The 25,244-nt window shown below is 48.2% G+C and overlaps 2 protein-coding genes across 3 annotated transcripts in view; both read left to right on the top strand.

Moving 5' to 3' along the window:
* h2ac14 (H2A clustered histone 14) overlaps positions 1 to 25,244 on the top strand; it is a 1,193,713-nt gene that overhangs the window by 406,461 nt on the left and 762,008 nt on the right.
* Positions 1 to 25,244, top strand: part of LOC100488817 (gastrula zinc finger protein XlCGF66.1-like) — a 41,811-nt gene that overhangs the window by 6,450 nt on the left and 10,117 nt on the right. The window contains exon 2 of one of the 2 annotated variants that reach the window (XM_031893018.1): positions 4,731 to 6,262. In XM_031893018.1, coding sequence (XP_031748878.1) covers positions 4,731 to 5,928 — 1,198 coding nt within the window. In that variant the 3' untranslated portion in view covers positions 5,929 to 6,262. Of the gene's footprint in view, positions 1 to 4,730; positions 24,388 to 25,244 lie in introns of those variants that run through there. The other variant, XM_031893017.1, reaches the window with a different exon arrangement.

The raw sequence follows: 25,244 nt of genomic DNA, 5'->3' as shown, positions 1-25,244 counted from the left end.
GGAACATTGGTGAGTTTCCAAACTACAAACCTGCAGAGCCCCCCCCCCCCCCCCCCCCCCCCCCCAAACTGTTATGTGCAGAGATCCCAATACAGACTGCACCACTTTATGTTTTGGGGAATATTGTTTAATGGCTCCAAGAACTAGCCTGAATCCATACCTTGGTGCATTTGTACTGAAAACCTGCCTGAGCTGTAGCCTGTTAGCCCAGTGTGGCAGAAACACCATCAGCCTGGCAACCCTGAAGGGGTTAATATCATGAAAAGCTCAGTTATTCCTACACTTACACAACTATCTGTGAGTTTTCCCTCTGTCCCTAACTCTGCAGTCTGTGAGTTTTCCCTCTGTCCCTAACTCTGCAGTCTGTGACTTTTCCCTCTGTCCCTAACTCTGCAGTCTGTGAGTTTTCCCTCTGTCCCTAACTCTGCAGTCTGTGAGTTTTCCCTCTGTCCCTAACTCTGCAGTCTGTGAGTTTTCCCTCTGTCCCTAACTCTGCAGTCTGTGAGTTTTCCCTCTGTCCCTAACTCTGTGTCCCGCCCTTGTGCTCACTGATCCAATCATTCTTCTCCGCTGCTCTCTGTCCCGCCCACATTCCCCTCCCAGCCAATGAGTGAGTGTCCCAGCTCCTCAGTTCCCTCCCTCACAGCTACAGGCAGCAGAGCAGTGTGGGAAAGAGGTGAGTAAGGGAGCGGGGCTGCACTAATGGTGGCACTAAAGGAGCAGTGTTACCTTGTTGTTCCCAACACATGAGCTGATTCCCAGGGACACTTTGCTACTGAGTCAGTGCAGTTTCTGTGGCAGCTCCAAGCCCAACCCACCCACCATAAGTGAATTCCTCTCCCATTTGGTACCAAGGCCCCCCTGCAGCCTGAGGGGAAGCACTGAGGGGCCCATTCTTGGCAGGAAAGGGAAAGTGTTGATTGGCAGACATTGCATCATTAGAGGGAAGTTTAACAGGGGATTGTGGGATTGGTAGTTCAGCCCATGGCTAGACTAGTTATTCTATTCCCTGCTTGGAATTGTTTTGGGGGATATTGCTGGGAATAATCCCCTATAGAAATGTGTAAGTGCTTAATTCCACTTCCAGGCCCCTCCCTCCCACAAGGAGCCAATGGGAATGTGGGAGGAAGCGAGTGACCCAGTGATGGGGAAGAAGGATAAAAATGAGGAGCGGAAGGAGAGAATCCTGAATCTCACACTGGAGATTATCTATCTGCTGACTGGAGAGGTGAGGGGGGCACTGTGAGTGGCACAGTGAGAAGAGACTGTCTGTCTGTACAAAGGGGGTCTCTCTGCTGCGTTACACACTCATCATTCTCTCTCCCTCTCAATACATAGGGCTACGTCATCCCTAAGAAGAAGAGCCCAACTGTGGGTTTGGGGGCCCTGCATGCCCCTGGCTCCGTCATACAGAAGGAAAATGACAAGAAGATCCTGGAACTCATCTCCAACATCATCCAGCTGCTGACTGGAGAGGTGGGTGCGGCCCCCCAATCCCCCCTTATTGTTTAGTAACAGTGTATGATAATCCCTTTCTCTGGCTGGGGGATGACTGTAACATTGTGTGTGCCAGGTTGCCATAAGGTGTGAGGATGTTTCCATCTATTTTTCCTTGGAGGAGTGGGAGTATATAAAAGGAAACAAGGCCCTTTACAGGGAAGGAATAGAGGAGGAGGAGGAGGAGCCCCGGCAGCTCCGCCCACTGGGTGAGTAATGGTTTCTATCATATACAGAGCATAGAATGCAGGATATCAGGCCGTTTAAGAGGCACATGGAAAGTCAGTAGTAACATATATTTAGTCATGTCTCTTCTGTGCCCGACTTAAATAAACAACTAGCAGGGAGGTACATTTATTTAGCACAAAGGGTTAAACTTGGTGCAACTGCTGAGGGGGAGGAGCTATAGAGGGGCCTGTAGGACACTGACTGATAAGCAGCTGCAATAGATGTTTATGGAAGGGGACTTTAGGGTCCCAGTGATGTTGGGATTGCCACCTAGCAACAGCTAATGGGTTTGGCTGCAGCCTCCCGAAGATACGCTGGGAAAATGTATTTTACCCCTACAGCCATGTTTCTGCTTGTGCCTTTTATATATGGAAGCAAACACAGGTCTGCTCAGCGCTGATTGGACAGTACAGAGCAGGAAGGGGAGGAGCTGAACTGGGAAATCATATTTTTTACAGGGAGTCAATCCTTAAAGGAGACATATTGGATAAATGGGAAACCCCTAACCCTGTAGGCAATTATGAATAATATCCGGTGCTGGTTTCCCTTTGGGCTAAACATTAACCCTATCTGTAACAATGGCCCCTTTATTGGAGCCCCCTATAGATCCTATCACTTCTCTGTCCGAGTTTGAAATGGAGAGTGGGCGTGTCCTAACGTTCCCTGCCAGAAGCACAGTAGGAGGGGGAGAGCCAATCACAGCCCTGCACTCACACAAGCACAGACAGGCTTCAGTTCCCTATCAGGGCAGCCTAGCTGCTGATTGGTTCCTATCCTACAGTGCAGGGTACGGAGGGCCGCCGGCTCCCCAGCTCATCCAGAGAATTCAGCCAGCAGGAAGTGGAACAGATGGGCGGGGCTAGTGGGGTTTGGGGGAATTCCTCAATAAATCAGTCAGAAACACAACTTTAAGCACAATCCTTCTATATCTAGAGGAGTATAATTCCCTGGTACATTCATCATTTTTATAGGATATGTCTCCTTTAAAGGAGACATTTTATATAAAGTTCATATTCAGTTATAATATTCATCCTCCCTACAAATGGGAAATGATGCAGAAAGAAAGCTGTTTTGAAAGCATTTTACCTCCTAAAACTGCCATTATATGAGAGTTGCACACGCAAGCTCTCCAGTCTGGAGCCACAGCAAAATGAAAGATGGGCGTGTCGCTTCAGTCTCCCACAGGAAGTGGTCACAGCACTGACTGACAGGCTTTACTCAGCAGCAGCAGCAGCAGGGAAACCCTTCCCTCCTTCTGTGTCTCTCTGCTGGTGCTGCTGCCAGGGGAGGGGGGGGCAGAGGAGCGATTAGAGCAGGAATGGACTGTCTTTGAGCTCGCTAAGCCCCGCCTCCCCGCCCATAAGGCCTGGGGAGAGCACAGTTTTCGAGCAGTTATGGACATATTTGAACCCAAAGGTATTAAAATAAAAGCACTTCCTTCTATTTTACATTGTTTAGTGCATTGTAAAAATGTATGATATATGTCCCATTTAAAATAAGGGTTGAAAGGAACAGAGATGTAAAAGAAATGATAAAAGATGCAGCTCAAGTTGTAATAGTCATGGATTAAAGCTGCCCATACACACCCCGATAATATCGTACTAAACCTCAATTCGCTGCTGATATCGGTCGACTCGCCGATCGGGCGGGTTAAAAGATTTTGATTGGGCGCCATAGAAGCGTCTGAGCAAAATCTGCCTTCAGGGCTGAATCGGCAGAAGGAGGTAGAAATCCTATTGTTTCTAACCCCATATCTGCCCTGAACGTTAGTGGCCGATTGGAACGATCTTTCATGCAACTGATGGTCCGACAATCGGCACGTGTGTGGCCTCCTTAAGGGTAAAAGAGTTAACAGATGAGGCTCCACCCCCTGGAAATAGATCTGTGTAGCATTTAACCCCCCATAGCGCAACATTCACTATAAAATGAACCAAAGCTCATTGAAGGAAGAGAAATCCAGGACTTTCAGAATGATAAAAGCAACATCCTTTCTAGTTCTCCTCGGGTTTGATTGATAATCCAAATCTTTTCTAGAATCCTGGTGTGAGCCTAGAGAGACATGAAGAACTCACTGGGGAATCACAACTGCTAGGAATTCTGGGAAGAATTTAATGATGTCATTTAAGGGTGGGACAAGGGGGGGGCGCTGTTGCTATGTGGCAATTGGCCATAGATTCCTGCAAACACTTCTTTGTTCCACGGGAGATTGCCACCTAGCAACAGCTAATGGGAGAGTAGCCCCCACACCTAGAAGGTGCTTTTATAATTCCCCCTTATGCCAAGATGGAGACATCTTGGAGCTTGTTGTTGTGGATCCTCCAAATCCAGTACTGGAGCAGGTAGATGTTACTGGGCCTCATAGCAAATTCATATTAGGGCCACGGACATTGGCAAATATTAAATATATATTATATTAAAATTTCCCAATAATAAGGGCCTTGTACTGGGCTCTGTAGATAGAAATAGATCCGTTTATGTGTCACATACACAGTTATACAAGTACAACATGTAGGGAAGTGTCCCCTGAGCCTTGAGCCACTGACATCTTGTCATTATTTATTGTCTTTTATCCCTGCAAACTCACTTTGGGGCCTTTGCAGTGAATTCCATTCAGATTCCCAAACAGTAACGAGAGGAGCCGGCATCTCACTCCTGGGGATAATTGCCTATATATAACAGTCTCTATCCTTCCCTTTAGCAGCCTGTGAGTATAAAGATGGGAGCGATGTTACAGCACATACGGAAGCAACTTTATGTTGTAATAATGATGGGAATCTCACAAACCCTGATGTTTCTCCTGCGGAACAGCCCCCACCAGCCAATGGGATTAAAGAGGAGGCGGCTTCATGTGAAGGGGGGAACCAACCAGATTGCAGCATTAATCCCCTTACAGAACAGATACAGGGAACAAATACTCCTATCATGGGGAGCAGCCGGAATACCTTACAAATGACGGGTAATAATCATGATAAAAATTTCCACATAACAAAAAATACATTACGTAGGAAATACAGCTGCAATGAGTGTGATAAACACTTTAGTAATAAGAGAGACTTTCATAAACACCAGAGAACCCACAAAAGAGAGAAACCTTTTTCTTGTTCTGATTGTGGGAAATGTTTTTCAAAACGCTGTAACCTTATTTCTCATGAAAGGACTCACACAGAGGAGAAACCATTCTCTTGTGTTGAATGTGGGAAATGTTTTTCAAACCAATCTGTGCTTGATCGTCATCAAAGGACCCACACAGGGAAGAAACCATTTTCTTGTTCTGAATGTGGGAAATGTTTTTCAATACAATCCCACCTTAAAATTCATTTTAGAACCCACACCGGGGAGAAACCATTTTCATGTTCTGAATGTGGGAAATGTTTTTCACAGCAATCCCACCTTAAAATTCATTTTAGAACCCACACAGGGGAGAAACCATTTTCATGTTCTGAATGTGGGAAATGTTTTTCAGTTAAATCTGAGCTTTATCGTCATCAAAGGATTCACAGAGGGGAGAAACCATTTTCATGTTCTGAATGTGGGAAATGTTTTTCACTGCAATCCCACCTTAAAATTCATTTTAGAACCCACACAGGGGAGAAACCATTTTCATGTTCTGAATGTGGGAAATGTTTTTCAGATCAATCCAATCTTAAAACTCACCATAGAACCCACCCAGGGGAGAAACCATTTTCTTGTTCTGAATGTGGGAAATGTTTTTCAATCCAATCTGAGCTTGATCGTCATCAAAGGCTTCACACAAGGGAGAAACCATTTTCTTGTTCTGAATGTGGGAAATGTTTTTCACAGCAATCCTACCTTAAAATTCATTATAGAACCCACACAGGGGAGAAACCATTTTCTTGTGCTGAATGTGGGAAATGTTTTTCAATCCAATCTGAGCTTGATCGTCATCGAAGGACTCACACAGGGGAGAAACCATTTTCTTGTTCTGAATGTGGAAAATGTTTTTCACAGCAATCCCACCTTAAAATTCATTATAGAACCCACACAGGGGAGAAACCATTTTCATGTTCGGAATGTGGGAAATGTTTTTTAGACCAATCCAATCTGAAAATTCATTATAAAACCCACACAGGGTTGAAACCATTTTCTTGTTCTGAATGTGGGAAATGTTTTTTAAGAAAATCTCAGCTAGATCGTCATCAAAGGACTCACAAAGAGGAGAAGCCATTTTCCTTGTCTAAATGAGTTAAATGATTTGCATGGAACAGTCGTCTAAAAATACTTTCACAATGAGGAAAACCGTAAACTCGTTATACAAAGGAAGCATCAGGCAAACATTGTCTTTCAAGCAGATTACATCGTAATATATGTTTTAAAAAAAATTTTAGATTAACTTTTTTTATTGTTTTTACAACATACATGTAGACAATACAACAATGAAAACAAAAAAGGAAGAGAAAAAGAAAAAAAAAAATAGGGAAGGGAGATTATGTATAACTGATTACAGTATGGCGGTAGCATATTAAACATGTTGGCAAAAGTAATATAATAAAATAGGTTCGGTTGGCATGACAAAGATCTCAATTGTACAGCGTCGCTCCATTCAATTATATCATACTAGGTCTTGCATGTAGTGCGGATGTTTTTGAGTAAGCGACTGTTGCATGAAAGGTCTAATTAGGAATTTAAGGTCATCTGTATGTGCAGATTGGGGCGCTGCGTTTTATGTCAAGGAGCCTTGTCCCCCTAGGCCTGCCTCCCACCATGGGCTCCAAGTTTTCTCAAATTTCTTTTTGAACCTCTGGCTAGCAAAGTTAGTTTAATGAGTGGCAAAACTTGATTTACCAGGGTGATCCAGTTTTGAACTGTAGGAGGTTCAGGTCCCATCCAAGCCATTGCAAGACCGTATATACTCGAGTATAAGCCGAGTTTTTTAGCACTAAAAATGTGCTGAAAAAGTAAAGCTCGGCTTATACTCGCACTTATACTAGAGTATATACGTATATGGATTCGATCTAGAAATGCGCCCGTTGCGCGCATAAGGTGCGTTCGCGTGCATCGTTGGACAATTCAGGTGACGCGCATCTGCAGCTTCGGCAGCATCGCCTTCTCAACAAAGGTACAAGTATAGGCAGGGCGCGCATCGGCGGCATTATACGCGGCGCTTCTACATTACCGGTGCTATCGCTCGGAGCAGGGGATAAATGCCAATTATCCCACCAAATCTCAGCATGCACATCCTCATTAACTCCTTCCATCCCTACACAGGGCGCTGAGGAAAGAGGGTTAAGGATACAAGGTTGGGTTTTAGCTGAGGGAGAGGGAAGGAGTTAATAAGTGGCTGCAGGCATGAGCTGTGTGTAAAGGCGCGATCTTGTGTGTGTCCTGTCCCCCCCTTCTCTATACACACAGCATGAGCCTCCAAATCATGTGCCATTGCTGGTGAAAAACTATCATTATGGTCGTCTGGGGGAGAAAAAAAAAAAGGACAGAGGTGAGACTATCTTAATTAAATTTAAATGTTGAAGGTAAACATTAGTGAGGTTTTTATACACAACATATCAAGTAAATTTTAAAGGGATACTGTCATGATTTTTATGGTATACTTTTAGTTCTAAATTACACTGTTTACATAGCAAATAAAATTGTGTTCTTGAACCAACAAATGTATGTGTAGCTGTAATATTGGTGTGTAGGCACCATCTCAGTGCATTGTGCCTGAGTCTGAGCTTTCAGCCAGCGCTACACATTAGAACTGCTTTCAGCTAACCTATTGTTTCTCCTACTCCCATGTAACTGGAGGAGTCCCAGGCCGGACTTGGATTTCTTACTATTGAGTGCTACTCTGATACCTACTGGGAGCTGCTATCTTGATGCTTTCACATTGTTCTGCTAATTGGCTGCTGGGAGGTGGGGATATCACTTCAACTTAGCAGTAGCGGCTGCATTTCCCTCGGCTTATACTCGAGTCAATAAGTTTTTCCAGTTTTCTTATATTCGGATCGGCTTATACTCGAGTATATTCGGTAATTTTCCTGGAGTAGTATAGGAGTGTTCTATATCTGGTTCTAGCGTGGTTGGTAGTTATTAGTTCATCCAGAATTCCCAGTATACACACCTGGGGTGTCAGAATTTTGGGGAATTCTAGTTTGTCTGCTAGGACACATATAACTTCGGACCAGTATTTGGTTACGTGCGGGCACGACCAGGCCATGTGTAAGAAATTTGCCTCCTCCATTCCACATCTATGGCATCGTGCGTTGGGGTTGCGTCCCATGGACCTCAATCGTACGGGCGTGAGATAGAATTGGTGCAGCCATTTAAATTGGACAAGTTTATCTCTTACTGAAAATAAGTAGTAATTCCCTCTATCTGTTGCTTCCTCCCAGTCTTCCTCTCTAAGATGTGGGACATTGGACAACCATTTGCGGTGTGGTGTTTTGAACGAGGAGGGAGTTGTTTGTAGTAGAGTTTTATACAGTGTCGATGTAGGTTTGCTTAAAGTGGGGACCATCGTGCAGTTTCAAACTGTGGTTGGGAGGTTTGTATGTCGACTCCACCAAACTGTGCTTGGAATAGCTGCCTAAATTGGAAGTATCGGAATCGGGAGAGTGGGTTCTGCAAGTTTCTCTTTAAAGAACTCATACGTTCCCAGTGCAGAGCCATCAAGTGTGTCCTGCAGGCGCCTGATCTGTTTGCGAGGCCAGTACAAAAAATCAGGGGACTTACAAAAGTGGGGGAGCCTAGAGTTTGCCCATAAGGGTATATTGGGTGTTAGGGTTGGGGAGTGTTGTGGGTACATCTTGAGTGCTAGGTTCCAGGCTGTCCTCGTAGTTGTCATTACCGCTGGAAGGTTTTTATAGTCTGTAGTTGCTCTATATGGGAGATGCCTGAGGCCCTCCACTGACCCTACTGTTACTGCTTGCAGAGTCATGTTTGGGTTGTATGGATCGGGATCAAACCACCATTATATGTTTCAGTATTTACAGAGAGGAACACATTTGTGCCCCATAAAATATTTCCTTAAGAGAATCCTAAAGACTCCTGATGGGCACTGGGCAATTCTGAGACTGGGGGGCACCAAAGCAGAATGCACCATAAGTACCTTCCCCCGGCACTGGCTCTGCATTGGGAACTGAGGAGCCCTCTGGGATATATCTCCCCTCCCCCCAACAGATAATATTCTGGGTTTTATTGAACAAGAAGGGACATATTCCAAGGGGTACGAGCCCCCCAGGGTATCACTTGGGCAGATGCTGTTCCCTAATGCTCACACAGTAGGTAACATAATGGGGATATACCCAGCTGGGAATGACTTGCCGGGTACATATGCTCTTACTGGGTAAATATAAAGCCTATAACATCATCTTGTCATTATTAACCCAATGTCATTTCCAATGGGGCATTTGTTGAGATGAAAGGAAAGGGGGTTACACCATTATCCTATAAAGGGTCTCTTTACATTAAATCAGTTTTGTGAAAAGCCTTTGTGTCAGTCCGATTTATTGGTGCAATTTATATTTGTTTTTGTGGTTGTTAATAAGACAATGAATATATATTTGTTATTATTGTCTGGGCAGACACGGACGCTGCTTGTGCAGTTGGGGGGGAGCAGGAAATCAGCTGAAACTGTACAAGCACAAACTGTCAGGTCGGTGTCGGCGGAGAGAGCGGAAGTGCCTTCAGTTGCTAAGAAGCTGTGGGGCAGGTACCTGCTGCTGCGCTACTCGGCTGGTTTAGCTGGGGGTTAGCGATAGGGGCAGTTGTTACAGTTAGAAACTAGCGAGAGGGGAGGGGGGTCAGGGCAGTGATAGGTGAGGGGCTTTTATAGCCCGGGGGTATAGTTCTCCTTTAAAGGGCAATTTCACCTTCATTAGCAAAACAATACAAAACACATAAAATCAAACCCCCAGAAATGTGTTCAAACTTTACATAAGCTGCCAAATTTTATAAAATGGGAGTGGCATTTAGTGGGTGGGGTCACGAAAAAGGGCATGGCCGAAAAATTTTCACTGCGCTATGTGTGCCATTTCTTTTTGTCTCTCTTTCCATTTTTCAAATGTTGGGAGGACTGGGAAACTGGGCAGCAAACTGGGAAATGGGGTTCAATGGTGCAAAGTTCTGCCCTTTGGTAGAAATAATATAAACGTGAGCTATCTACTGAATGGGAGTGAGTTGGGGGGATCCTTAATGGGGAAGGATCTGGGGGTTTGTGTAGATAACAAGTTGTCTGATTCCAGGCAGTGTCATTCTGTGGCTACTAAAGCAAATAAAGTGCTGTCTTGTATAAAAAGGGCATTGACTCAAGGGATGAAACATAATTTTGCCCCTTTATAGGTCCCTGGTAAGGCCTCACCTTGAGTATGGGGGCAGTGACAGTGAGTATGGGGGGCAGTAACAGTGAGTATGGGGGGCAGTAACAGTGAGTATGGGGGGCAGTAACAGTGAGTAGGGGGGCAGTAACAGTGAGTATGGGGGGGCAGTAACAGTGAGTATGGGGGGCAGTAACAGTGAGTATGGGGGGCAGTAACAGTGAGTATGGGGGGGCAGTAACAGTGAGTAGGGGGGGCAGTAACAGTGAGTATGGGGGGCAGTAACAGTGAGTATGGGGGGGCAGTAACAGTGAGTATGGGGGGGCAGTAACAGTGAGTATGGGGGGGGCAGTAACAGTGAGTATGGGGGGGGGGCAGTAACAGTGAGTATGGGGGGGGGGGCAGTAACAGTGAGTATGGGGGGGGGCAGTAACAGTGAGTATGGGGGGGGGGGCAGTAACAGTGAGTATGGGGGGGGGGCAGTAACAGTGAGTATGGGGGGGGGGGGCAGTAACAGTGAGTATGGGGGGGGGCAGTAACAGTGAGTATGGGGGGGGGCAGTAACAGTGAGTATGGGGGGGGGGCAGTAACAGTGAGTATGGGGGGGGGGGCAGTAACAGTGAGTATGGGGGGGGCAGTAACAGTGAGTATGGGGGGGGGCAGTAACAGTGAGTATGGGGGGGGCAGTTACAGTGACTATGGGGGACAGTTTTGGGCTCCAGTCCTTAAAGGAGACATATTGGATAAATGGGAAACCCCTAACCCTGTAGGCAATTATGAATAATATCCGGTGCTGGTTTCCCTTTGGGCTAAACATTAACCCTATCTGTAACAATGGCCCCTTTATTGGAGCTCCCTATAGATCCTCTCAGGTCCCTGTCTGGGTTTCACATGAGGGGTGGGCGTGTCCTAACGGTCCCTGCCAGAAGCACAGTAGGAGGGGGAGAGCCAATCACAGCCCTGCACTCACACAAGCACAGACAGGCTTCAGTTCCCTATCAGGTCAGCCTAGCTGCTGATTGGTTCCTATCCTACAGTGCAGGGTATGGAGGGCCGCCGGCTCCCCAGCTCATCCAGAGAATTCAGCCAGCAGGAAGTGGCACAGATGGGCGGGGCTAGTGGGGTTTGGGGGAATTTCTCATTAAATCAGTCAGAAACACAACTTTAAGCACATTCCTTCTATATCTAGAGGAGTATAATTCCCTGGTACATTCATCATTTATATAGGATATGTCTCCTTTAAGAAGGATATGAATGAGCCGGAGAGAGTGCAGAGATGCCCCTTCCCTGAAGGCCGTAGATAAGGACAGCTGGCCTGGGGGGGCAGGATACCCCTCTCCTGTTTGAGTCATACAGTTTATTGGCTAACTCAGTACATTACAAAGTGCAAGCTCTTAGGATCACTTAGGTCCCTGCTTCCAGCATGGAATACTAATAGCGATGGGGGAATTCTCTCACTGGGGATTTGTGGGGAAATTCCCTCTGTCCCTAACTCTGCAGTCTGTGAGTTTTCCCTCTGTCCCTAACTCTGCAGTCTGTGAGTTTTCCCTCTGTCCCTAACTCTGCAGTCTGTGAGTTTTCCCTCTGTCCCTAACTCTGCAGTCTGTGAGTTTTCCCTCTGTCCCTAACTCTGCAGTCTGTGAGTTTTCCCTCTGTCCCTAACTCTGCAGTCTGTGAGTTTTCTCTCTGTCCCTAACTCTGTGTCCCGCCCTTGTGCTCACTGATCCAATCATTCTCCTCTGCTGCTCTCTGTCCCGCCCACATTCCCCCTCCCAGCCAATGAGTGAGTGTCCCATGCAGTCTGTCCCTAACTCATTCTCCCGCCCTTGTGCTCACTGATCCAATGATTGTTCTCCGCTGCTCTCTGTCCCGCCCACATTCCCCTCCCAGCCAATGAGTGAGTGTCCCAGCTCCTCAGTTCCCTCCCTCACAGCTACAGGCAGCAGAGCAGTGTGGGAAAGAGGTGAGTAAGGGAGCGGGGCTGCACTAATGGTGGCACTAAAGGAGCAGTGTTACCTTGTTGTTCCCAACACATGAGCTGATTCCCAGGGACACTTTGCTACTGAGTCAGTGCAGTTTCTGTGGCAGCTCCAAGCCCAACCCACCCACCATAAGTGAATTCCTCTCCCATTTGGTACCAAGGCCCCCCTGCAGCCTGAGGGGAAGCACTGAGGGGCCCATTCTTGGCAGGAAAGGGAAAGTGTTGATTGGCAGACATTGCATCATTAGAGGGAAGTTTAACAGGGGATTGTGGGATTGGTAGTTCAGCCCATGGCTAGACTAGTTATTCTTATAGAAATGTGTAAGTGCTTAATTCCACTTCCAGGCCCCTCCCTCCCACAAGGAGCCAATGGGAATGTGGGAGGAAGCGAGTGACCCAGTGATGGGGAAGAAGGATAAAAATGAGGAGCGGAAGGAGAGAATCCTGAATCTCACACTGGAGATTATCTATCTGCTGACTGGAGAGGTGAGGGGGGCACTGTGAGTGGCACAGTGAGAAGAGACTGTCTGTCTGTACAAAGGGGGTCTCTCTGCTGCGTTACACACTCATCATTCTCTCTCCCTCTCAATACATAGGGCTACGTCATCCCTAAGAAGAAGAGCCCAACTGTGGGTTTGGGGGCCCTGCATGCCCCTGGCTCCGTCATACAGAAGGAAAATGACAAGAAGATCCTGGAACTCATCTCCAACATCATCCAGCTGCTGACTGGAGAGGTGGGTGCGGCCCCCCAATCCCCCCTTATTGTTTAGTAACAGTGTATGATAATCCCTTTCTCTGGCTGGGGGATGACTGTAACATTGTGTGTGCCAGGTTGCCATAAGGTGTGAGGATGTTTCCATCTATTTTTCCTTGGAGGAGTGGGAGTATATAAAAGGAAACAAGGCCCTTTACAGGGAAGGGATAAAGGAGGAGGAGGAGGAGCCCCAGCAGCTCCGCCCACTGGGTGAGTAATGGTTTCTATCATATACAGAGCATAGAATGCAGGATATCAGGCCGTTTAAGAGGCACATGGAAAGTCAGTAGTAACATATATTTAGTCATGTCTCTTCTGTGCCCGACTTAAATAAACAACTAGCAGGGAGGTACATTTATTTAGCACAAAGGGTTAAACTTGGTGCAACTGCTGGGGGGAGGAGCTATAGAGGGGCCTGTAGGACACTGACTGATAAGCAGCTGCAATAGATGTTTATGGAAGGGGACTTTAGGGTCCCAGTGATGTTGGGGGGGGGGGAGGGGGGACCAATAATCAGTCATTCCCTTGCTAAAAAGTTCAAATAGATCCTGATACAAACAGCTGCCGTTACTCTATAATAATCAGTTCATATAAATAGTTCCATTAATTAATGTGCTAATAAGTCAGTCACTTCATTGGGGGGCAGTGGAGTTTAACACTAGATTTACTATAGCTGTGCAAATCTGCGTAAATTCCCTGCACCTCACACCTACTAGCGTCCCTGCTGAGTTTTTTAACATGCCCTTAGCTCCATTGTTCTATTGCTTTTGTTGTGCAAACCGCCCATTACCTGTGAGGCCTGGCACATTTGCATTTGGTTACTCAGAGTAGCTCAGATCCAAACCTCTGTGTGTGACTTGGAAACCTTCAGAAATGTTGGGGGTTGGGGAGCAGAGAGTGTGGAACCTCCCTGCACAACAGGCTTTGGTTTGGCTTCAGGAAATGGACGAAGCAGACTCTGACGGAGGAGAGATTTTCATTTGTCCAGCAGGTAATGGGTTGTTTGCACAACAAAAGATTGAGGAGAATCAAGCTGAACACCTGGGAAAATCTCAGCAGGGGTGAATAACACCTCGGGCCTTGCACCAGAAAATGAAAAAGTCAGTAATTCTAGTGTTAAATGACTTTAATGACTGTAGCGCTTGTCCTGTAACTCTATTTGCTTATTGGCAGAATAATTAGGGACTCACTGAATCCAGGATTGGGTTTGGGATTCGGCCAGGATTGGCCTTTTCAGCAGGATTCGGATTCGGCCCAATCCATGCTCCTGGCGGAACCCAATCCCAGTCCTTAAATCACGTGACTTTTTGTCACATAAACACGGAAGTTGAAAACCCCCCGTTCTCTTTGAACCTTCCGTATTTTATTAGGATTCAGTATTCGGCCGAATCTTTTATGAAATGATTTCCCTAAAACAAATAATGACAAAATCCAAGTTATTTCCCTCAGATATATCTCTGATCTCTATCCTTCCCTTTAGCAGCCTGTGAGTATAAAGATGGGAGCGATGTTACAGCACATACGGAAGCAACTTTATGTTGTAATAATGATGGGAATCTCACAAACCCTGATGTTTCTCCAGCGGAACAGCCCCCACCGGCCAATGGGATTAAAGAGGAAGCGGCTTCATGTGAAGTGGGAAACCAATCCGATTGCAGCATTAATCCCCTTACAGAACAGATACAGGGAACAGACACACCTACTCCTATCATGGGGTGCAGCCTGAATACCTCACAAATGACGGGTAATACTCATGAAAATTCCCACACAACAAAAAATACATTACGTAGGAAATACAGCTGCAATGAGTGTGATAAACATTTTAGTAATAAGAGAGACTTTCATAAACACCAGAGAACCCACAAAAGAGAGAAACTTTTTTCTTGTTCAGATTGTGGGAGATGTTTTTCAAAACAATATAACCTTATTTCTCATGAAAGGACTCACACAGAGGAAAAACCATTTTCTTGTGTTGAATGTGGGAAATATTTTTCAAACCAATCTGTGCTTGATCGTCATCAAAGGACTCACACAGGGGAGAAACCATTTTCTTGTTCTGAATGTGGGAAATGTTTTTCACAACAATCCCACCTTAAAATTCATTATAAATCCCACACAGGGGAGAAACCATTTTATTGTTTTGAATGTGGGAAATGTTTTTCAATACAATCCCACCTTAAAATTCATTATAGAACCCACACAGGGGAGAAACCATTTTCATGTTCTGAATGTGGGAAATGTTTTTCAATACAATCCCACCTTAAAATTCATTATAGAACCCACACAGGGGAGAAACCATTTTCTTGTTTTGAATGTGGGAAATGTTTTTCAGTTAAATCTGAGCTTTATCGTCATCAAAAGATTCACAGAGGGGAGAAACCATTTTCTTGTTCTGAATGTGGGAAATGTTTTTCAATACAATCCCACCTTAAAATTCATTTTAGAACCCACACAGGGGAGAAACCATTTTCATGTTCTGAATGTGGGAAATGCTTTTCACAACAATCCCACCTTAAAATTCATTTTAGAACCCACACAGGGGAGAAACCATTTTCTTGTTTTGAATGTGGGAAATGTTTTTCAGTTAAACCTGAGCTTTATCGTCATCAAAGGACTCACACAGGGGAGAAACCATTTTCTTGTTCTGAATGTGGGAAATGTTTTTCAATACAATCCCACCTTAAAATTCATTATAGAACCCACACAGGGGAGAAACCATTTTCATGTTCGGAATGTGGGAAATGTTTTTCAGACCAATCCAACCTTAAAACTCACTATAGAACCCACACAGGGGGGAAACCATTTTCTTGTGTTGAATGTGGGAAATGTTTTTCAATCCAATCTGAGCTTGATCGTCATCAAAGGACTCACACAAGGGAGAAACCATTTTCTTGTTCTGAATGTGGGAAATGTTTTTTAAGAAAATCTCAGCTAGATCGTCATCAAAGGACTCATAAAGGGGAGAAGCCATGTTCCTTGTCTAAATGAGTTAAATGATTTGCATTGAACAGTCGTCTAAAAACTGTAAACTCGTTATACAAAGGAAGCATCAGGCAAACATTTTCTTTCAAGCAGATTCCATCTTAATATATGTTTCAGTATTTACAGAGAGGAACACATTTGTGCCCCATAAAATATTTCCTTAAGAGAATCCTAAAGACTCCTGATGGGCACTGGGCAATTCTGAGACTGGGGGGCACCAAAGCAGAATGCGCCATAAGTACCTTCCCCCGGCACTGGCTCTGCATTGGGAACTGAGGAGCCCTCTGGGATATATCTCCCCCTCCCCCCAACAGATAATATTCTGGGTTTTATTGAACAAGAAGGGACATATTCCAAGGGGTACGAGCCCCCCAGGGTATCACTTGGGCAGATGCTGTTCCCTAATGCTCACACAGTAGGTAACATAATGGGGATATACCCAGCTGGGAATGACTTGCCGGGTACATAGGCTCTTACTGGGTAAATATAAAGCCTATAACATCATCTTGTCATTATTAACCCAATGTCATTTCCAATGGGGCATTTGTTGAGATGAAAGGAAAGGGGGTTACACCATTATCCTATAAAGGGTCTCTTTACATTAAATCAGTTTTGTGAAAAGCCTTTGTGTCAGTCCGATTTATTGGTGCAATTTATATTTGTTTTTGTGGTTGTTAATAAGACACTGAATATATATTGTTTATAATTACCCAGTAGTAGAACATTGTACCACGGGAGCCATAGAGCAGAAAGGGAAAATGTGGCCCCGTGATACTGTGGGGGGGATGTAACGGAGCCCTTTGATCATAGAGACGTTGATGTTGCTGTAAGAGAAAACGTTTATTGATAACACATATATGGAGAAGTGCGCATAGACAGTCACTTCTAACCTGTTCCTGGAGAGAGTGGGGCTTTTATAGGGTTTCCTGATGGGACAAAAAGGAGCCCCTACTAATGAGAGGGGAGGGGCTTGGCCAAGGAGCCTTACAGCCTACAGCTAAAAACCATGAATATATATTTGTTATTATTGTCTGGGCAGACACAAACCCTGCTTGTGCAGTTGGGGGGGAGCAGGAAATCAGCTGAAACTGTACAAGCACAAACTGTCAGGTCGGTGTCGGCGGAGAGAGCGGAAGGGCCTTCAGTTGCTAAGAAGCTGTGGGGCAGGTACCTGCTGCTGCGCTACTCGGCTGGTTTAGCTGGGGGTTAGCGATAGGGGCAGTTGTTACAGTTAGAAACTAGCGAGAGGGGAGGGGGGTCAGGGCAGTGATAGGTGAGGGGCTTTTATAGCCCGGGGGTATAGTTCTCCTTTAAAGGGCAATTTCACCTTCATTAGCAAAACAATACAAAACACATAAAATCAAACCCCCAGAAATGTGTTCAAACTTAACATAAGCTGCCAAATTTTATAAAATGGGAGTGGCATTTAGTGGGTGGGGTCACGAAAAAGGGCATGGCCGAATAATTCTCACTGCGCTATGTGTGCCATTTCTTTTTGTCTCTCTTTCCATTTTTCAAATGTTGGGAGGACTGGGAAACTGGGCAGCAAACTGGGAAATGGGGTTCAATGGTGCAAAGTTCTGCCCTTTGGTAGAAATAATATAAACGTGAGCTATCTACTGAATGGGAGTGTGTTGGGGGGATCCTTAATGGGGAAGGGTCTGGGGGTTTTTTGTAGATAACAAGTTGTCTAATTCCAGGCAGTGTCATTCTGTGGCTACTAAAGCAAATAAAGTGCTGTCTTGTATAAAAAAGGGCATTGACTCAAGGGATGAGACATAATTTTGCCCCTTTATAGGTCCCTGGTAAGGCCCCACCCTGAGTATGGGGGGCAGTAACAGTGAGTATGGGGGGCAGTAACAGTGAGTATGGGGGGGCGGTAACAGTGAGTATGGGGGGCGGGTAACAGTGAGTATGGGGGGCCGGTAACAGTGAGTATGGGGGGGGCAGTGACAGTGAGTATGGGGGGGCAGTAACAGTGAGTATGGGGGCAGTAACAGTGAGTATGGGGGGCAGTAACAGTGAGTATGGGGGGCAGTGACAGTGAGTATGGGGGGGCAGTGACAGTGAGTATGGGGGGCAGTAACAGTGAGTATGGGGGGCAGTGACAGTGAGTATGGGGGGCAGTAACAGTGAGTATGGGGGGCAGTAACAGTGAGTATGGGGGGGCAGTAACAGTGAGTATGGGGGGCAGTAACAGTGAGTATGGGGGGCAGTAACAGTGAGTATGGGGGGGGCAGTAACAGTGAGTATGGGGGCGGTAACAGTGAGTATGGGGGGGCGGTGACAGTGAGTATGGGGGGGCGGTGACAGTGAGTATGGGGGGGGCGGTGACAGTGAGTATGGGGGGGGCGGTGACAGTGAGTATGGGGGGGCGGTGACAGTGAGTATGGGGGGGGCGGTGACAGTGAGTATGGGGGGGGGGCGGTGACAGTGAGTATGGGGGGGGCGGTGACAGTGAGTATGGGGGGGGGCGGTGACAGTGAGTATGGGGGGGGGGCGGTGACAGTGAGTATGGGGGGGGGCGGTGACAGTGAGTATGGGGGGGGGCGGTGGACAGTGAGTATGGGGGGGGGCGGTGACAGTGAGTATGGGGGGGCGGTGACAGTGAGTATGGGGGGGGGGCGGTGACAGTGAGTATGGGGGGGGGGGGGCGGTGACAGTGAGTATGGGGGGGAGGGCGGTGACAGTGAGTATGGGGGGAGGGGCGGTGACAGTGAGTATGGGGGGAGGGCGGTGACAGTGGAGTATGGGGGAGGGCGGTGACAGTGAGTATGGGGGGCAGTAACAGTGAGTATGGGGGGCAGGGGGGGCGGTGACAGTGAGTATGGGGGGGGGGGCGGTGACAGTGAGTATGGGGGGGGGGCGGTGACAGTGAGTATGGGGGGAGGGCGGTGACAGTGAGTATGGGGGGGAGGGGCGGTGACAGTGAGTATGGGGGGAGGGGCGGTGACAGTGAGTATGGGGGCAGTAACAGTGAGTATGGGGGGGCGGTGACAGTGAGTATGGGGGGGCGGTGACAGTGAGTATGGGGCGGCAGTAACAGTGAGTATGGGGGCAGTAACAGTGAGTATGGGGGGGCAGTAACAGTGAGTATGGGGGCAGTAACAGTGAGTATGGGGGCAGTAACAGTGAGTATGGGGGGCAGTAACAGTGAGTATGGGGGGGCAGTGACAGTGAGTATGGGGGGGCAGTAACAGTGAGTATGGGGGGCAGTAACAGTGAGTATGGGGGGGCAGTGACAGTGAGTATGGGGGGGGCAGTGACAGTGAGTATGGGGGGGGCGTAACAGTGAGTATGGGGGGGCGGTGACAGTGAGTATGGGGGGCGGTGACAGTGAGTATGGGGGGGGCGGTGACAGTGAGTATGGGGGGGCGGTAACAGTGAGTATGGGGGGGCAGTGACAGTGAGTATGGGGGGCAGTAACAGTGAGTATGGGGGGCAGTTTTGGGCTCCAGTCCTTAAGAAGCGATTTGTGGGGAAATTCTGCATTTTGCCTTTGTTAAATGTTTTCACAAAATTGTGGTGACAATTCACTGCAACAAAAATATCTCTGCTGAGAAAAACGCCCATTGGGTTTAATGCATCTGGAGTGAAAAAAAAGTTGCACATTTCACTGATTTTTCAGCAGTTTTGTGAATTTTCCAGGCATGAGATACATATGGGCATGTTAGACTACAACTCCCAGCAGCCCCAAGGCACCCTGAGAGTTCTAGTTTAGGGAGGAAGTGCAGCAGCGAATGGCAGCCCCCACATCACATGACACAGTAGTACAATCACACAGCAGGTGCAGCAGGAAGAAGGGGGCAGTGCAGGGAGTTTGGGATGGAGAGGCTGGAACAGCAGCAAAGAGGGGGAAATAGGGAGTGTAACCTCTATTTCAGCTCAATAGCTGCCTTCCCGGACCAGTACCAGTAGAACATGGGTTACACTGTACTCTCTTACCCAGAATGGGCCTTCGCTAAGTGGAAGAGGAAGGTGAGGGTGTTGTGCAACTACACCTCTCTTGCTGCTATGTAGAAAAATGAAAACAGAGGGCGCCAGAGGTTCTTGCAAATAACAAAATGATAAGTGTTTATTGAACAGCTTCAGAGGCCATTGGTACATGCAACACATACCGAGTGTATATTCAGACTCACACTCCCCTGAGTACAGACTTGGCAGGAATCTCCCTTCACCTCTGTGACACACCCTGTAGTGGATCCCTCAGGGAATTCTCTATCCTGATTCCCTATTCACTTGGATCCCTACACTACAGGCAATGTGGCCTGGGAGAACTATCTCCAGAAAAACTGCAAATCCTATGCAGGAGCTCATGCTGCTCATTCTAGCTCAGCCCTAACTGCCTTACACCCCTAGAGTGGTACTGGTATGGGGGCCCAACCCTAACTGCCTTACACCCCTAGAGTGGTACTGGTATGGGGGCCCAACCCTAACTGCCTTACACCCCTAGAGTGGTACTGGTATGGGGGCCCAACCCTAACTGCCTTACACCCCTAGAGTGGTACTGGTACTGGGGCCCAACCCTAACTGCCTTACACCCCTAGAGTGGTACTGGTACGGGGGCCCAACCCTATCTGCCTTACACCCCTAGAGTGGTACTGGTACTGGGGCCCAACCCTAACTGCCTTACACCCCTAGAGTGGTACTGGTACGGGGCCCAACCCTAACTGCCTTACACCCTAGAGTGGTACTGGTACTGGGGCCCAACCCTAACTGCCTTACACCCCTAGAGTGGTACTGGTACTGGGGCCCAACCCTATCTGCCTTACACCCCTAGAGTGGTACTGGTACTGGGGCCCAACCCTAACTGCCTTACACCCCTAGAGTGGTACTGGTACTGGGGCCCAACCCTAACTGCCTTACACCCCTAGAGTGGTACTGTATGGGGGCCCAACCCTAACTGCCTTACACCCCTAGAGTGGTACTGGTACTGGGGCCCAACCCTAACTGCCTTACACCCCTAGAGTGGTACTGGTACTGGGGCCCAACCCTATCTGCCTTACACCCCTAGAGTGGTACTGGTACGGGGGCCCAACCCTAACTGCCTTACACCCCTAGAGTGGTACTGGTACTGGGGCCCAACCCTAACTGCCTTACACCCCTAGAGTGGTACTGGTACTGGGGCCCAACCCTAACTGCCTTACACCCCTAGAGTGGTACTGGTACTGGGGCCCAACCCTATCTGCCTTACACCCCTAGAGTGGTACTGGTACGGGGGCCCAACCCTAACTGCCTTACACCCCTAGAGTGGTACTGGTACTGGGGCCCAACCCTAACTGCCTTACACCCCTAGAGTGGTACTGGTACTGGGGCCCAACCCTATCTGCCTTACACCCCTAGAGTGGTACTGGTACGGGGGCCCAACCCTAACTGCCTTACACCCCTAGAGTGGTACTGGTACTGGGGCCCAACCCTAACTGCCTTACACCCCTAGAGTGGTACTGGTACTGGGGCCCAACCCTATCTGCCTTACACCCCTAGAGTGGTACTATACAGGGGCCCAACCCTAACTGCCTTACACCCCTAGAGTGGTACTGGTACTGGGGCCCAACCCTAACTGCCTTACACCCCTAGAGTGGTACTGGTACTGGGGCCCAACCCTATCTGCCTTACACCCCTAGAGTGGTACTGGTACGGGGGCCCAACCCTAACTGCCTTACACCCCTAGAGTGGTACTGGTACGGGGGCCCATCCCTAACTGCCTTACACTCCTAGAGTGGTACTGGTACTGGGGCCCATCCCTAACTGCCTTACACCCCTAGAGTGGTACTGGTACTGGGGCCCATCCCTAACTGCCTTACACCCCTAGAGTGGTACTGGTACTGGGGCCCATCCCTAACTGCCTTACACCCCTAGAGTGGTACTGGTACGGGGGCCCATCCCTAACTGCCTTACACCCCTAGAGTGGTACTGGTACTGGGGCCCATCCCTAACTGCCTTACACTCCTAGAGTGGTACTGGTACTGGGGCCCATCCCTAACTGCCTTACACCCCTAGAGTGGTACTGGTACTGGGGCCCATCCCTAACTGCCTTACACCCCTAGAGTGGTACTGGTACGGGGGCCCATCCCTAACTGCCTTACACCCCTAGAGTGGTACTGGTACTGGGGCCCATCCCTAACTGCCTTACACCCCTAGAGTGGTACTGGTACGGGGGCCCATCCCTAACTGCCTTACACCCCTAGAGTGGTACTGGTACGGGGGCCCATCCCTAACTGCCTTACACCCCTAGAGTGGTACTGGTACGGGGGCCCATCCCTGCCTTACACCCCTAGAGTGGTACTGGTACTGGGGCCCATCCCTAACTGCCTTACACCCCTAGAGTGGTACTGGTACGGGGGCCCATCCCTAACTGCCTTACACCCCTAGAGTGGTACTGGTACTGGGGCCCATCCCTAACTGCCTTACACTCCTAGAGTGGTACTGGTACTGGGGCCCATCCCTAACTGCCTTACACCCCTAGAGTGGTACTGGTACGGGGGCCCATCCCTAACTGCCTTACACCCCTAGAGTGGTACTGGTACTGGGGCCCAACCCTAACTGCCTTACACCCCTAGAGTGGTACTGGTACTGGGGCCCATCCCTAACTGCCTTACACCCCTAGAGTGGTACTGGTACGGGGGCCCATCCCTAACTGCCTTACACCCCTAGAGTGGTACTGGTACGGGGGCCCAACCCTAACTGCCTTACACTCCTAGAGTGGTACTGGTACGGGGGCCCATCCCTATCTGCCTTACACCCCTAGAGTGGTACTGGTACGGGGGCCCAACCCTAACTGCCTTACACCCCTAGAGTGGTACTGGTACGGGGGCCCAACCCTAACTGCCTTACACCCCTAGAGTGGTACTGGTACAGGGGCCCAACCCTATCTGCCTTACACCCCTAGAGTGGTACTATAAAGGGAGCTACACCTGCCACTATCTAATGCCTCATTCACGGGGCCCTGTTCCCCGACTTCACTGGGCCTGGGCCCATGCCCTGGGCTCTCAGCACACACACACCTTGTCCCTAAGGTGGAAGCAAACAACAGGAAGGTGCCACTCCTCTCCCCACACTATACCAAAGTCAGGCAGGATGTGGTCACTATACCTTCTAACCAATAGCACACATGTTAATGAACTCACTTAGATACATTCCCTTCTGCCCAGCAACTAAGGGAACTGAACCTGTAGGGATTTAAAGCCATAGGGACCATTTAACCCTATGGGTCCCTACAGGAGCTTCATTCTACACTAGTCAGTCCCATTGCATGCTGGGTATTGTAGTTTTACAGTAACCTTGGCAGTAGGCAAACTGTTACACTACATTACCCAGCATGCATAGGGAGAGGCAGGCCAGGTACACTAGGTGGGAAAAGGAAACATTGGTGAGTTTCCAAACTACAAACCTGCAGAGCCCCCCCCCCCCCAACTGTTATGTGCAGAGATCCCAATACAGACTGCACCACTTTATGTTTTGGGGAATATTGTTTAATGGCTCCAAGAACTAGCCTGAATCCATACCTTGGTGCATTTGTACTGAAAACCTGCCTGAGCTGTAGCCTGTTAGCCCAGTGTGGCAGCAACACCATCAGCCTGGCAACCCTGAAGGGGTTAATATCATGAAAAGCTCAGTTATTCCTACACTTACACAACTGTCTGTGAGTTTTCCCTCTGTCCCTAACTCTGCAGTCTGTGAGTTTTCCCTCTGTCCCTAACTCTGCAGTCTGTGAGTTTTCCCTCTGTCCCTAACTCTGCAGTCTGTGAGTTTTCCCTCTGTCCCTAACTCTGCAGTCTGTGAGTTTTCCCTCTGTCCCTAACTCTGCAGTCTGTGAGTTTTCCCTCTGTCCCTAACTCTGCAGTCTGTGAGTTTTCCCTCTGTCCCTAACTCTGCAGTCTGTGAGTTTTCCCTCGGTCCCTAACTCATTCTCCCGCCCTTGTGCTCACTGATCCAATCATTCTTCTCTGCCGCTCTCTGTCCCGCCCACATTCCCCTCCCAGCCAATGAGTGAGTGTCCCATGCAGTCTGTGAGTTTTCCCTCTGTCCCTAACTCTGCAGTCTGTGAGTTTTCCCTCTGTCCCTAACTCTGCAGTCTGTGAGTTTTCCCTCTGTCCCTAACTCTGTGTCCCGCCCTTGTGCTCACTGATCCAATCATTCTTCTCCGCTGCTCTCTGTCCCGCCCACATTCCCCTCCCAGCCAATGAGTGAGTGTCCCAGCTCCTCAGTTCCCTCCCTCACAGCTACAGGCAGCAGAGCAGTGTGGGAAAGAGGTGAGTAAGGGAGCGGGGCTGCACTAATGGTGGCACTAAAGGAGCAGTGTTACCTTGTTGTTCCCAACACATGAGCTGATTCCCAGGGACACTTTGCTACTGAGTCAGTGCAGTTTCTGTGGCAGCTCCAAGCCCAACCCACCCACCATAAGTGAATTCCTCTCCCATTTGGTACCAAGGCCCCCCTGCAGCCTGAGGGGAAGCACTGAGGGGCCCATTCTTGGCAGGAAAGGGAAAGTGTTGATTGGCAGACATTGCATCATTAGAGGGAAGTTTAACAGGGGATTGTGGGATTGGTAGTTCAGCCCATGGCTAGACTAGTTATTCTATTCCCTGTGTTGGTGCCACAACATCCCAGAGGGAAGGGTTTGTTCCTTACATGACAAGCAGAGGGAGGAGCTGCCTGTAGCGCTAGGGATGAAGGTAAAGCATTACATTACATTAACATTTATTTATAAAGCGCCAACATATCCCGCAGCGCTGTACAATAAGTGGGTTCCATACATTGGACATACAGAGTAACATATAAAGCAATCAGTAACCGATACAGGAGGGGAAGGGAGCCCTGCCCAAAAGAGCTTACACTCTACAAGGAGTAACATATAAAGCAATCAGTAACCGATACAGGAGGGGAAGGGAGCCCTGGCCAAAAGAGCTTACACTCTACAAGGAGTAACATATAAAGCAATCAGTAACCGATACAGGAGGGGAAGGGAGCCCTGCCCAAAAGAGCTTACACTCTACAAGGAGTAACATATAAAGCAATCAGTAACCGATACAGGAGGGGAAGGGAGCCCTGGCCAAAAGAGCTTACACTCTACAAGGAGTAACATATAAAGCAATCAGTAACCGAGACAGGAGGGGAAGGGAGCCCTGCCCAAAAGAGCTTACACTCTACAAGGAGTAACATATAAAGCAATCAGTAACCGATACAGGAGGGGAAGGGAGCCCTGCCCAAAAGAGCTTACACTCTACAAGGAGTAACATATAAAGCAATCAGTAACCGATACAAGAGGGGAAGGGAGCCCTGCCCAAAAGAGCTTACACTCTACAAGGAGTAACATATAAAGCAATCAATAACCGATACAGGAGGGGAAGGGAGCCCTGCCCAAAAGAGCTTACACTCTACAAGGAGTAACATATAAAGCAATCAGTAACCGATACAAGAGGGGAAGGGAGCCCTGCCCAAAAGAGCTTACACTCTACAAGGAGTAACATATAAAGCAATCAATAACCGATACAGGAGGGGAAGGGAGCCCTGCCCAAAAGAGCTTACACTC

This window comes from Xenopus tropicalis, chromosome 9 (genome assembly GCF_000004195.4).
Source record: "Xenopus tropicalis strain Nigerian chromosome 9, UCB_Xtro_10.0, whole genome shotgun sequence".
Taxonomy (NCBI): Eukaryota; Metazoa; Chordata; class Amphibia; order Anura; family Pipidae; genus Xenopus; species Xenopus tropicalis.
The sequence above is the reverse complement of the archived record's forward strand: the minus strand, read 5'-3'. Positions and strand labels throughout refer to the sequence as shown.